This window comes from Babylonia areolata, chromosome 33 (assembly GCF_041734735.1).
Source record: "Babylonia areolata isolate BAREFJ2019XMU chromosome 33, ASM4173473v1, whole genome shotgun sequence".
Taxonomy (NCBI): domain Eukaryota; kingdom Metazoa; phylum Mollusca; class Gastropoda; order Neogastropoda; family Buccinidae; genus Babylonia; species Babylonia areolata.
The window spans coordinates 5,230,168-5,245,167 of record NC_134908.1 but is presented as its reverse complement, the minus strand read 5'-3'; the positions used below and the strand labels follow the sequence as shown (position 1 = coordinate 5,245,167).

General features: G+C 46.8%; 1 protein-coding gene across 1 annotated transcript in view; it reads left to right on the top strand.

The window, feature by feature from the left end:
- LOC143276845 (uncharacterized) overlaps positions 1 to 15,000 on the top strand; it is a 26,148-nt gene that overhangs the window by 5,355 nt on the left and 5,793 nt on the right. Inside the window, exons 4-10 of the mRNA XM_076581500.1 lie at positions 1,018 to 1,401; positions 2,881 to 3,210; positions 5,330 to 5,533; positions 7,270 to 7,476; positions 10,719 to 10,948; positions 11,603 to 11,708; positions 12,820 to 13,202. Of these exons, the coding sequence (XP_076437615.1) occupies positions 1,018 to 1,401; positions 2,881 to 3,210; positions 5,330 to 5,533; positions 7,270 to 7,476; positions 10,719 to 10,948; positions 11,603 to 11,708; positions 12,820 to 13,202 (1,844 nt within the window). The remainder of the gene's footprint in view (positions 1 to 1,017; positions 1,402 to 2,880; positions 3,211 to 5,329; positions 5,534 to 7,269; positions 7,477 to 10,718; positions 10,949 to 11,602; positions 11,709 to 12,819; positions 13,203 to 15,000) is intronic.

Here is a 15,000-nt window from a genome sequence, read left to right as displayed (position 1 = left end):
TTTTCCCTTTGTATATATTGTCTGGTTTAAAATTATGGTTATCATTATTGATATTAACATTCCGTATTATTGTTGTTGTTTTTTTCCTTTTTGTATAAGTATTTTATTCAGTTTCATTTATTTATCTATTTATTGATCTGTCTTATTTTATGTTATTTTTATTTAAGAATTTCATTATTTCATTATTAACTTATTTCACTTATTCAATTATTCATTCGTTCGTTCATTTGCTTATTCATTCACTCATTTATTTATTCATTTATTTATCTATCTTATTTTATTTTCATTTTATCTTACTTGTTTATTTTATTTTCCTTCAAGTCCCTGACGAAAGGGTGCCAGGATCCCACTGGCTGGTCAGGCATCTGCTTCAGCAGATGCGGTGTAGCATATATGGAGTGGAGTGATGGCCTAGAGGTAACGCGTCCGCCTAGGAAGTGAGAGAATCTGAGCGCGCTGGTTCGAATCACGGGCTCAGCCGCCGATATATTTTCTCCCCCTCCACTAGACCTTGAGTCATCGGCGGTCTGGACGCTAGTCAATCGAATGAGATGATTAACCGAGGTCCTGTGTGCAGCATGCACTTAGCGCACGTGAAAAGAACCCACGGCAACAAAAGGGTTGTTCCTGGCAAAAATCTGTAGAAAAATCCACTTCAGTAGGAAAAACAAATAAAACTGCATGCAGGAAAAAATACCAAAAAATAAAAAATGGGTGGCGCTGTAGTGTAGCGACGCGCTCTCCCTGGGGAGAGCAGCCCGAATTTCACACAGAGAAATCTGTTGTGATAAAAAGAGATACAAATATATATACATATATATATATATATGGAATTGTCCAAATGCAGTGATGCCTTTCTTGGAGTACCTGAACTAACTTCTTCGTTTGTGGGCTGTAGCTTTTGCGTGTATGACCGTATTTGCCCTGCCATGTAGGCATCCATGCTCCATTTTCGGGGGGTACTGAACTAACTAACTAAACCATGGACGTTGGAATCGTCATTGCATTACATTGCAGGGCGTCGGACCCCCCCAACGCAAAACCTCCCCCCCGGATCAAACAAGAGGAGCAGCAGCAACAGCAGCAACGACGACAACGACGACGACACATCAACGCTGACAGCAGCGATGACATCGCCGACAGCTTCAACAACCACCACCACCCACCACATCACCACCACCACCACAACCGCCATTTCTGATGACACCACATTTCTCCCACCAACCGCCACCACCAGCAGTGACACCCACCTCCACCTCCACCCCCACCCGCAGCCCCCTGCTGTTCTCCGAAGGTCGTCAAGGTCAAGCGTGCTGAATCGGAAGCCGCTCCTGCGGAAGGCGGCATCCAGGAGCAAGCGTGGAAAACGTGATGGTGCGGTGGAACCGCCTGCCTTGAAGGGTTTGTATTGTTCGTTACAACATTGTTGGTGGGGGGCGGTTGGGGGTGGGGGGGGGGAGTGCATGATTGGGGGGGATGGGGATGGGGTGGGTGTGGGTGGGTGAATGCATGGGTGTTCGTGTGTGTGGTGTGTGTGTTGTGTGTGTGTGTTGTGTGTGCATGTGTGTGTGTGTGTGTTTATCCCCCTGTGTGTGTGTGTGTGGGTGTCTGTGGTGTATGTGTGTGTGTGTGTGATTAAATGCATGTGACTGTGTGTGTGTGTGTGTGTGTGTGTGTGTGTGTGAACCCCTGTGTGGGTGTGTATTTGTGTGTGTCACATAATGTTAGATTGAAATATTTATTCTTATGATGATGATGATGATGATGATGATACTAGTCAGTTCTTAAATGTTGTTTGCGTTTCTCATTATTAAAGTTGTTGTTGTTGTTTTTTCAACATTTTTTGTCATGATTTTATTTTCACTTATGTATATATCTACTTATATATTCATTTATCTAGTTATTACTTTTTACTGCCCTGTGGCAGGGTAAACAAACAAAACAGTCATACACCTAAAATGTTACATGTCTGTCTGAGCATGTATGTGTGCATGCCTGAAGTCTGATTGAATGACACAAGAAACGAATGATGAGCACCCCACAATGGCAGCCGTCAGTCGGCTCTACCCAGGTAGCAGGCGCGAGGCAGCCTGTTGTGCAAATGATCCAAAGTGATCCCCCTGTTTGTAAAGTGCTTAGAGCTGGTGTCCGACCGAGGATAGGCGGTATATAAGTATCCATATAGAGAATGGTGTCCAACCGAGGATAGGCGGTATATAAGTATCCATATAGAGAGTTTCAGTTTCAGTAGCTCAAGGAGGCGTCACTGCGTTTGGACAAATCCATATACGCTACACCACATCTGCCAAGCAGATGCCTGACCAGCAGCGAAACCCAACGCGCTTAGTCAGGCCTTGAGAATGGCCATATAGAGAATGGTGTCCGACCGAGGATAGGTGGTATATAAGTATCCATATAGACTAATAGTGCTTGGTCAATGACCGAGGATAATGGCTATATAAGTATCCATATAGGGCTTGGTCTCTTGACCTTAAGGGCTTATTTTGTATTTGTATTTTGTTTGTATTTTGTATTTCATTTTATCACAACAGATTTCTCTTTCTTTAACGTGCGCTAAGTGCATGCTGCACACGTGACCTCAGTTTATCGTCTGATCCGAATGACTAGCGTCCAGACCACCACTCAAGGTCTAGTGGAGGGGGAGAAAATATCGGCGGCTGAGCTGTGATTCGAACCAGCGCACTCAGATTCTCTCGCTTCCTAGGCGGACGCGTTACCTCCAGGCCATCACTCCACATTATTGCCGATAAGTCGATAAACTCAACTCTACCGGCTTGGTCTCTGACCGAGGATAGGCGCTGTTATAAATCATGAAGTATCCCTATCATTCATTCATTCATCCTATATCCTCCACACCAGGACCGCAAACTTTGGATCGCATGGAACGCGGGGGTGAGGCGGCATTCGACAGTGACATCAGCAATCTCCTGGAGCGCGTAAAAAAGATCCACACAACAATCGCACACCCTTACCAACCAGCTTCAGCACAACCACCACCACCACCACCACCAGATGGCGCCCTTGTGCCCAGCAATCCGGATGATCCAATGGCTGCTGGGAATGCGGAGCAGCGGAAGTGTTCTTCCGGGGTGGAGGAGGAGGCGGAGGAGGAGGATTCGTTGGTTTTGGAGCCGGAGCCGGAGGCGGAGAATGATGTTGTCCATGCATCAGTTGAGGCGGGAGACGCTTGTGAGTGTTGTGTTGTTGTGGTTGTGAGGGTGGGGGAGTGGGGGATGTGTTGTTTTTCATGGGTGGAGTTTATGGTGTGTGTGGGGTAGTGGGGGGAGGGGTGGGGGGGAGGGGTATGTGTTTGTAGTAGTAGTCTTCAGTTTAACGTCTTCCACTTTAAGTGATATTAGACGGGGGGGGGGGGGGGGGGGGGAGAAAAAAAAGGGGGGATGGGGGGTGCGGGAGGGTGGAGGGCGGGGCGTGGTGGAGGGAACGGTATTGGGCAGAGGGTGAAAAATGGTGTGTGTGTGTGCGCGTGTGTGCGCATGTGTGTGTGTGTGTGTGTGGTGGGGAAATATACAGAGCACTGGAAAAAATAAAGCATTAAAAACGGGAGACATAGGCACAATATAGAAGGAAACGCTAACATCAAACAACTCTAACAGCTATAACAAATGTCCAATTGGACTATGCAGCAAACCTTCTGCATGTTCTGTGTGTGTGTGTGTGTGTTTGTGTGTGTGTGCATTGGTTGGGTTATTAATTTAACGCCTGTTACTTGTTGTTGTGTCGACTGAGGCAGGAGACGCTGGCGGGAGTTGTGTGTTGTTTTGCATGTGTGGAGTTTATGGTGTGTGTGTTGGGTGGGGTGGGGGGTGGGGGGTGGGGGGTTGTTACAGTGTGTGGGAGTGTGTGTGTGTGTGTACGTATTGGTTGATCATTAATTTAACATCTGTTACTGAAGTGATTTTTAGACAATCACTTTTAGTGAACATGGGTTAAATGTGTGTGTGCGTATGTTTGTGTTTGTGTGTGTGTGTATGTGTATGTGTTGTGTACAAGCATAAGTGGATATATGTGTGCGTGTGTGTGTGTGTGTGTAACTGTAAGAGAAAATATGTGTATATCTCTGTGTGTATGCGTGCGCGGCGCGTGTGTGTGTATGTGCACACATGCATACCTTTGTGTGTGTAAGAGGGAGTCTATTTCTCAGGGTGGGTGTGTGTGCTCATGCTTGTGTGCGCATGCATGTGTGTGTGTGTGTGTGTGCGCGCGCGCGTGAATGGATATGTGCGCGCATGGACAGGTATTCGTGGGGAATTTTGCCATGGATGTTTTTTTTTGTGTGTGTTTACTGGCTTCGGCAAGTGTGAAAGGAACCAGACCTATGCCGACTGTTAAAACAGCGATTAGAGAATAACGTGTAGCTTTCTCCCTTGATGAAGGCTTTGTCTGTGTGTGTTGGATACCATCTCCAGTCTTGCTGCCAGCTGTAGCATCATCATCATCATCATCATCATCGTCGTTGTTGTTGTCACTGGCATATCATCATCTTTTCACCATCAGTGTCATCATTATCATCATCATCATCATCATCATCTACATAACACCACCACCACCACCACCACCACCACCATCACCATCATCATCATCACCATCATCACCACCACCACCACCTTCATCGTCATCATCGTCATCACCATCATCATCATCACCACCACCACCACCATCAGCACCACCACAACCATCACCATCATCACCATAATCACCACCACGACCACCATTACCACCACCACCACCACCACCACCACCACCACCACCATCACCATCATCACCATAATCACCCACCACCCCCACTACCACAACCACTATCACCACCACCATCACCGCCACCACCACCATCACCATCATCACCATAATCACCACCACCACCACCACTACCACAACCACTATCACCACCACCATCACCGCCACCACCACCATCACCATCATCACCACCACCGCTACCACCACCACCACCATCACCATCACCACCACCACATCCACCTCCACCGCCACCACCACCACCACCATCATCACATCCACCACCACCATCATCACCATCACCACCACCATCACCATCATCACCACCACCATCATCACCACCACCACCATCATCACCACCACCACCACCATCACCACCACCATCATCACAACCACCACCATCACCGCCACCACCACCACCACCACCATCACCACCATCATCATCACCACCACCACCATCACCACTACCATCACCGCCACCACCACCATCACCATCATCACCACCACCACCACCACCACAGTCATCATTACTATCCTCCTCCTCCTTTCAACACAGACCCGGTGAAAACCGAGGAAGGCGAGAACGCACAGCGGGATGGGGACCAGAAAGCTCAGAGGTCGCAGCCGTCGGGGGCAGGCTTCAGTTCCATGGGGTCCATGTACGGAGTAACGGGCGCAGGGCTTTACCGCTGCACGGTGTGCGGCCAGGAGACCCGAGACCGGTCCAACATGCGCAAACACGTCTTGAGGTGGCACGCTGGTGAGAGACCTACGTGGTGGTGACCCTTTTGCGCTTCTTCTTCTTCTTCTTCTTCGTCTTCTTCTTCTTCTTCTTCTTCTGCTTCTCTTTCTGCTTCTTCTTCTTCTTTGTCTTCGTCTTCTTCTTCTTCGTCTTCTTCTTCTTCTTCTTCTTCTTCTTCTCCTTCTTCTTCTTCTTCTTCTTCTTCTTCTGCATCTTCTTCATCATCATCTTCTTCTTCTTCTTCTCCTTCTCCTTCTTCTGCTTCTGCTTCTTCTTCTTCATCTTCTTCTTCTTCTCCTTCTTCTTCATCATCATCTTCTTCTTCTTCTTCTTCTTCGTCTTCTTTGTCTTCTTCTTCTTCTTCTTCTTCTTCGTCTCCCACTTCTTCTGCTTCTTCTTCTTTTTCTCTTTCTTCTCCTTCTTCTGCTTCTGCTTCTTCATCTTCATCTTCTTCTTCTCCTTCTTCTGCATCTTCTTCTTCATCTTCTTCTTCTTCTTCTTCTTCTCCCTCTTCTTCTTCTTCTTCTGCATCTTCTTCTTCTTCTTCTTCTTCTTCTGCTTCTTCTTCTTCTCCTTCTTCTTCTTCTTCTCCTTCTTCTTCTTCTCCCTTTTCTTCTTCATCATCTTCTTCTTCTTCTTCGTCTCAGTCTTCTTCTTCTTCTTTGTTCGTTCATGGGTTGCAACTCCCGCATTCACTCGGATGTACATGAGTGGGCTTTTTTGTATTTGTGTTTGTAATTGTATTTCTTTTTTATCACAACAGATTTCTCGGTGGCGAAATTCGGGCTGTTCTCCCCCAGGGAGAGCTCGTCGCTACACTACAGCGCCACCCATTTTTTTATGTATTTTTTCCTGCGTGCAGTTTTATTTGTTTTTTTCCTATCGAAGTGGATTTTTCTCTACAGAATTTTGCCAGGAATAACCAACCCTTTTGTTAGGTTCTTTTACGTACGCGAAGTGCATGCTGATTCAAACCAGCGCGCTCAGATTCTCTCGCTTCCTAGGCGGACGCGTTACCTCTAGGCCATCACTCCGCTTTTTGACATGTATGACTGTTTTTACCCTATGATGATGATGATTGTGATGATTATGAATATGATGATGATGAGTGATCCGAGTGTTGGGCCTGTATATACGTAACAGTAATGATAACAACAACAACAATAATGGTAATAATAACAATAATGATAACAAATAATCGTAATGAGATGTTTCCACAACCAAACCCCACACACCTACACCACACACCCACCACACCACCACCACCACCACACCCACATCCACATATCCACCCCACCATGCACCCCTCACACCCACCCACCACCTCTCTCACCCACCCACACTGGAGTGATGGCCTAGAGGTAACGCGTCCGCCTAGGAAGCGAGAAAATCTGAGCGCGCTGGTTCGAATCACTGCGATATTTTCTCCCCCTCCACTAGACTGTGAGTGGTGGTCTGGACGCTAGTCATTCGGATGAGACAATAAACCCAGGTCCTGTGTGCAGCATGCACTTAGCGCACGTAAAAGAACCCACGGCAACAAGAGGGTTGTTCCTGGCAAAATTCTGTAGAAAAATCCACTTCGATAGGGAAAACAAATGAAACTGCACGCAGGAAAAAATACAAAAAAAAAAAATGGGTGGCGCTGTATTATAGCGACGCGCTCTCCCTGGGGAGAGCAGCCCGAATTTCACACAGAGAAATCTGCTGTGATAAAAAGAAATACAAATACAAATACAAATACAAATACACAGGCGAACAGAAGCACCAGTGCCAGGAGTGCGGCAAAGCCTTCAGCTTCGCCGAGAGCCTCAAGTTCCACATGAAGGTGCACGTGGATCCGAACTCGAGGGCCTTCGAGCGCACGCCCCAGGGCCTGTACCGCTGCAAGGCGTGCGGCCGCGAGTGTCGGAACCGCTCCAACGTCGTCAAGCACGTCAACCGGAGGCATCTGAGGGCTGGTGGGTGGAGAGAGTGAACGAACGAACGAACGAACGAATGAACGAACGAATCTTTCTAATGAGGGAAGTGGAATAAGCATGCATATGCTTTTTTTTATTTTTTTTTTTACATCCAGCCCTCAGGGTAAAGAGAAATGAAATCAAAATGTTCACAAGATAACAAAGGGTTATAGAAAAGACATACATGAAATTCAAATACACTCAATTGCACAGTAGCATTTACAAGTATGTAATCATGATACCTGCATTAATGGCAATAATGTATATGAATATGGTAATGAGAGAGATAGAGTGAGTGAGTGAGAGAGAGAGAGAGAGGATGAAGGAAGGAAGGAATGAATAAATGAATGATGAATGAATGGATCTTATTTCTGATAGCATTAGAGTAAGCGCCACCAATTTTTTTGTAAATTTGTAGAGAGAAGGAGGGAGGGGTGTGGGGGGTTGGGGGGGTGGGGTGGTTGGTGGTTAGGGGTGGGGTTGGGGTTTGATTGATTGATTGTTGATTGATATGGATACTTATATAGCGCCTATCCTCGGTCAGAGACCAAGCTCTGAAAGCGCTTTACAAACACGGGGTCATTTGCACCACAGGCTGCCTACCTAGGTAGAGCCGACTGACGGCTGCCATTGGGCGCTCATCGTTTGTTTCCTGTGTCATTCAAGCAAATTTAAGGCACGCACACATACACACTCAAGACAAACATGTAACATTTAACATTTTACGTGTATGACCGTTTTGTTTATTTACCCCACCATGTAGGCAGCCATAAGCCGTTTTCGAGGATGTCCATGCTGGGTATGTTCTTGTTTCCATTACCCACCAAACGCTGTACATGGATTGCAGGATCTTTAACATGTGCATTTGATCTTCTGCGTGTGTATACACACGAAGGGGGTTCAGGTACTGGCAGGTCTGCACATATGTTGACCTGAGAGATCAGAAAAATCTCCACCCTTTACCCACCAGGCGCCGTCACCGTGATTCGAACCCAGGACCCTCAGACTGAAAGTCCAGCGCTTTAACTCACTCAGTACGGCCAATCCTCTCTTCTCCTCTACACAGACCCCTCGGATGTCCAGTTGGTGTCTGAATGACCCAACCTTTTGCTTCCGTCGCCAGAACTGTGGTATTCTTTGTCAACATTCACCTCTTCAGTATAAGAGCCTTCCGCTTGCAATCTTTTGATGATGGTAACTGGGGTGAAACGTTGTTTACCTCGTCTCTTTCGCCGTTCGTATGGAGAGAGTTAAAACCACTCGGCAATTGGGGTGAATGCGAATGCAAAATATTTATTCAAATTTAGGCCTAAGCCCCTAATTGACGTGGAAATCATGTACAAAACAAACAACCAAAATTGCAATAACACAGTGTCTAGTATTTGATCTTACCATAATTATTGTCATGAAAATTCAAATTGATACTATGATTTAAGTTACAGCCGTACGTAATCGTTTCAAGGCATAGTAAATGTAGAACGCAACATTACGTAAAACAATTTCTTTTCTAGATGACATAAGCAAATTAAATCTAAAGCGGCATGGGCTATTATAAAACTTAGGTTGCATATATTTTATCCTTAAGTCGTGAAAGACAGGACAGCAAAACATAAAATGAATTTCATCTTTTCTTCTGAATCATGACATAAACGACACTGTACTTTTATCTACTCTTCTATCGCAAAAAGTCAAAAACATCAACGTTCTCAGTCACTAGTGAAGACACACTTTCGTGTACATAAGGCTTCATCAAGCTACAGTCAAAAATTATATGCTTAATTGTCAGGTTACTAAAGCATATGCACTTGACATTAGAACAATACTTGATCCGTAATGAATTTGATGATAGTCTGAGAGTTAAACTCAGAATTGGTCTGCGAATCGGACCAAAGTCTGAGAGAGTCAACTGACGAGGTTTTAGACTTGAATGAAAGCACCTATAAAAGTCTCTTTTTAGTATATTGCTTATTTCCTGTGTACGACAATGGGCAATATACTTTTATACTATCTGTATGATTCTTTGCTCCCCCTTTTTGCTGCTCTGTTTGCTTGGTCATTATAAAGGAATCCAGTATGGGATCACTCACTCACTCATTCCCTCGACCGCTGGGGTCGTTGGGGGGACATGAGGAAGATGTCATAGCTCGCCACGCCGTTCTGTTGGCAGCTGTCGTGAGGAGATCTGGCATCGTCATTTTGGTCCATTCCTTGACGTTGTCGGACCAGCTCTTTCTCTGCCGCCCCCGTCTGCGCCCTCCCTCTACAGTCCCTTGGAGGATGGTTTTGGAGAGGGTGTTATGTCGTATGACGTGACCAGACCATGCCATCTTCCGTCGTTTGACAGTCGCCAGCAGTGGTTCTTGGGACCAGTATGGGATGGTACCCAACAAAAATCAACGTTTGCACCCTTCACAAATAGGGCAGGTGAAAAGCCCTACAGATACTCGCAGTGTCCCCAAAATTGATCACAAAACCATTTAATAATCTAATCAACAACGAACATTCCTCGAACCCCCCATGCCCCCCCCCCATACCCCCCCCCCCCCCCTTTTTAAATTTTTTTTTTATCTGGCAGGCGAAAAGCCCTATCAATGCTCGGAGTGTCCCTAAAATTAATCACAAAACCATTTAATAATCTAATCAACAACGAGCATTCTTCTGAACCACCCACCCTCCCCCCACCCCCACCCCCTTTTTGACTCACTTGTGTAAACAAAGTGAGTCTATGTTTTAACCCGGTGTTCGGTTGTCTGTGTGTGTGTGTTTGTGTGTGTGTGTGTGTCCATGTGTCTGTGTGTCCATGGTAAACTTTAACATTGAAATTTTCTCTGCAAATAATTTGTCAGTTGACACCAAATTAGGCATAAAAATAGGAAAAATTCAGTTCTTTCCAGTCATCTTGTTTAAAACAATATTGCACGTCTGGGATGGGCACAAAAAAATTAAAAAAAGAAGCCTAATTATATGCAAACTGCATTTACTGTTATATTTATATTTTTTGTATTCTCTAAACTTGGCACTTTGATCTCATATTCTGACATAACAACAAGAGCAGCCATTATTACCATTTTTTGTTCAAACAGGAACTTCTTTTGCTAGCATGGAATTTTTATTTATTTTGCAAACGTTTTGGGTGCAGATAGTAAAAAAGGGAAATTACTCTGTAATTAATGCAAGGGGACCTAATTTATCACAAGCGAGTCTTGAAGGCCTTGCCTCTCTTGTTTTTTTTTTTCTGGCAGGTGAAAAGCCCTACCGATGCTCGCAGTGCCCAGCGACGTTCGGCTACGCTCGCAGCCTGAGGCGCCACGAGATGGTTCACGAAGGGGTGAGGCCGTACAGGTGTTCAGAGTGCAACAAGCGATTCTTTGACCCCACTGCCCTCCGCACCCACAGCCGCGTGCACTCGGACGAGCGGCCCTATGCCTGCCAGCTGTGTGGGAACCGGTTCCGTCAGAAGGAAGGGTTGAAGGTGTGTGTGGGTGTGGGTGTGTGTGAGCGGCCCTACGCCTGCCAGCTGTGTGGGAACCGGTTCCGTCAGAAGGAAGGGTTGAAGGTGTGTGTGGGTGTGGGTGTGTGTGTGTGTGAGCGGCCCTACGCCTGCCAGCTGTGTGGGAACCGGTTCCGTCAGAAAGAAGGGTTGAAGGTGGGTGTGGGTGTGTGTGTGTGTGAGCGGCCCTACGCCTGCCAGCTGTGTGGGAACCGGTTCCGTCAGAAGGAAGGGTTGAAGGTGGGTGTGTGTGTGTGTGTGTGTTGGGGGGGGGGGGTGGGGGGGGACTGGAGGGTGTGTGCAGGCCATATGCATGTCGGCTGGGTGGGAATCAGTTCCGTCAGAAGGAAGGGCTGAAGGTATGTGTGGGTGTGTGTGTGGGTGGGGTGGGTGAGTGTGTATGTTTGTGTGTGTGTGTGTGTGTGTGTGACACACACACACACACACACACACACACATTGTTTCCATAGTGACAGGGTCATATGAAGAGTGACACACATACACACACACACACACATACTGTTTCCATGGTGACAGGGCCATATGAGGAGTCACACACACACACACACACATGAGGAGTGACACACACACACACACACACACACACACACACACTCATTGTTTCCATGGTGACAGGGTCACATGAGGAGCCACACGGGCGACAAACCGTACGTGTGTGATCGCTGTGGCATGGCCTTCGCTGCGAAGCGGAGTCTGACCCGACACATTCGAGTGCACACAGGTGAGGAATTAGACAGTATCTACTTGCAAATTGAATCATATCTACTTGCAAATTGAATTGAATCATATCTACTTGCGAATTGAATCATATCTACTTGGAATTTGAATCATATCTACTTGCAGTTTAAATCATATCTACGTGCAATTTAAATCATATCTACTTAAATCATATCTACTTGCAATTTAAATCATATCTACTTGCAATTTAAATCATATCTACTTGCAATTTGAATCATATCGACTTGCAAATTGAATCATATCTACTTGCAAATTTAATCATATCTACTTGCAAATTGAATCATATCTACTTGGAATTTAAATCATATCTACTTAAATCATATCTACTTGCAATTTAAATCATATCTACTTGCAATTTAATATCTACTTGCAATTTGAATCATATCTACTTGCAAATTAAATCATGTCTACTTGCAATTTAAATCATGTCTACTTGCAATTTAAATCATATCTACTTGCAAATTAAATCATGTCTGCTTGCAATTTAAATCATATCTGCTTGCACTTTTTTGTTGTTGCGTGTGTGTTTCGATGTCAGGGGCTGTACATGTTACAACTGCTTACTGTGTTAAGTGTTACACATCTTGCGTTTACTGTGAGGTGACAATCAGCTTGTTGACTTGCGTAAAATGTTGAGAAGAGATCAAAATATTTTATTATCATCATCATCATCATCATCCTCGTCCTCATCCTCCTTCTTCTTCTTTTTCTTCTTCAACGTCTTCTTCTTTTTGTTATTATTATTATTACGATCATCATCATTATTCTTCTTCTTATTTATCGTCGTCATCATCATCATCATCATCATACCCCACAACAACAATAATCACAACTACATCACATCACATCACATCACATCGTGTCGCATCACATCACATCACATCACATCACATCACATCACATCACATCACATCACACATCACATCACACATCACATCACATCACATCACATCACACACATCACATCACATCACATCACACATCACATCACACATCACATCACACCACATCACACATCACATCACATCACATCACATCACATCACATCACACATCAGATCACATCACACATCACATCACATCACTGACCAACAGGGGAGCGACCCTACCCCTGCGACCAGTGTGTGGCCGCCTTCGCTGACTGGACCACCCTCCACAACCACAAACTGGTCCACCGCCAAGACAGCGACGACGACGACAACTCCACCACCAACACCACCACCACCACCACCACCACCCTCGCAGACCCCAACACCACCCACACACCGGACACACGAGGACAGGGACAGAGACGAGAGGCCTCGTCGGAAAACCGCCCCTACCAGTGCCAGTTCTGTGGGATCCGCTACAGAGACCCTCTCACGCTGAAACGACACCTGCGCGTCCACACCGCAAAAGCGAACCAGCGACCGTCTCTCTCCGCGACCGCTGCCGCCGCCGCCGCCGCCGCGGCTAGAAGGAGAAGAAATCTGAGGAAGGTAAGGCGGAAGGCGAAATAGTTGATTTTTCTGCGCCTCGTGGGGGCATTGAAACGTTACATACATGACGGGCGCAATAGCCGAGTGGTTAAAGCGTTGGACTGTCAATCTGAGGGTCCCGGGTTCCAATCACGGTGACGTGCGCCTGGTGGGTAAAGGGTGGAGATTTTTACGATCTCCCAGGTCAACATATGTTGCAGACCTGCTTAGTGCCTGAACCACCCCCCCCCCCCCCCCTCCCCCCCTTCGTGTGTATATGCAAGCAGAAGATCAAATACGCACGTTAAAGATCCTGTAATCCGTGTCAGCGTTCGGTGGGTTATGGAAACAAGAACATACCCAGCATGCACGCCCCCGAAAGCGGAGTATGGCTGCATACATGGCGGGGGTAAAAACGGTCATACACGTAAAAGCCCACTCGTGTACATCCGAGTGAACGTGGGAGTTGCAGCCCACGAACGCAGAAGAAGAAGAAGAAGTTACATACATGTATATGATAGAGGAGGTAACTGCTGTCCCGACTGGTAACTGCTGTCCCGACTATCTGGGCTAGAATTTGATTACAGTGGAGAGTGTCTTGCCCAAGTTACATCCCCACTCTCTCTCTCGGCCAAGAGGGTTTTAGGACAGTCGGTGTTGGGATAGTTCGCAAAGGCCAACTAGCCCACAAGGCTGCAGCACTAGGAGCCAGTGCGATTTTGCCTCCTAGTTTGAGAGTCGTAGTCCTTCACAAAAGACTCAGCTGTAAATGACTTCCCATTGCAGTGGAGAAACATTGATAATACAGCTGTCACTTTGCTGTTGGCCCAGCTGTAAACTTATGTCAGTCAGTCAGTCTGTGATATAAGCCGAGCTTCGCTGGGCTGGACACGTGGCGCGCATGCCAGACCATCGGCTGCCCAAAAGGCTCTTCTATGGCGAGCTGCAACAAGGGAAGAGATCACACGGAGGTCAGAAGAAGCGCTTCAGAGATACTCCGAAAGTCTCTCTGAAAGCGTTTGATATCAACCCTGGCTCCTGGGAGGAATCTGCAGTGGACCGTGACAAATGGCGCGCTGCTGTGCACAAAGGCGCCAAGTTGTGCGAGGCCAACAGGACTGCTGCAGCTGTTGAGAAGAGGCAGGCCAGAAAGTCACGGGCAAACAAGCTCCCTGACAATGATATGCCTGTCTTAGTCTGCCCCAACTGTCAGCGAACATTTCGTGCGCAGATTGGACTATTCAGCCATCTGCGCACTCACAGATAGATTCATGAGCATCCTTCCCCCCACCCCACCACCACCCTCCCCCCATCGCCCATCCCCCATCTGGATGACAACGATGGTCATCGTCGATCTCGATGGACACACCACCACCACCATATAAGCCGAGTGATAGACCTAACATACACACATCTCCTAGAGAGGAGCAGCCTGCCCAGCATCGAAAGCCTGCTGATCTAGTGCCAGCTACGCCGGACAGGACACGTTGTCCGCATGACAGACAGCAGGATCCCGAAGATGCTTTTGTATGGCCAGCTGAAGGAAGGCCACCGTGAACGTGGAAGACCCTGCAAATGCTTCAAGGACACCTTGAAGACAAACCTCAAAGCCTGTGACATAGACATTGCTTCCTGGGAAACTGATGCCCTTGACCGCTCTCGCTGGAGGATGCTGTGCTCTTGTGGCATAAAGACAGTTTGAAAACAAGAGAACGCTGGCCATTAAGGAGAAGTGTGAGCGAAGGAAGGAGGGCTCAGCTTCTGGAGACGTTTTCCCTCGCAACACCTGTGGGAAGTGCTGCGCATCCAGAATCGGCCT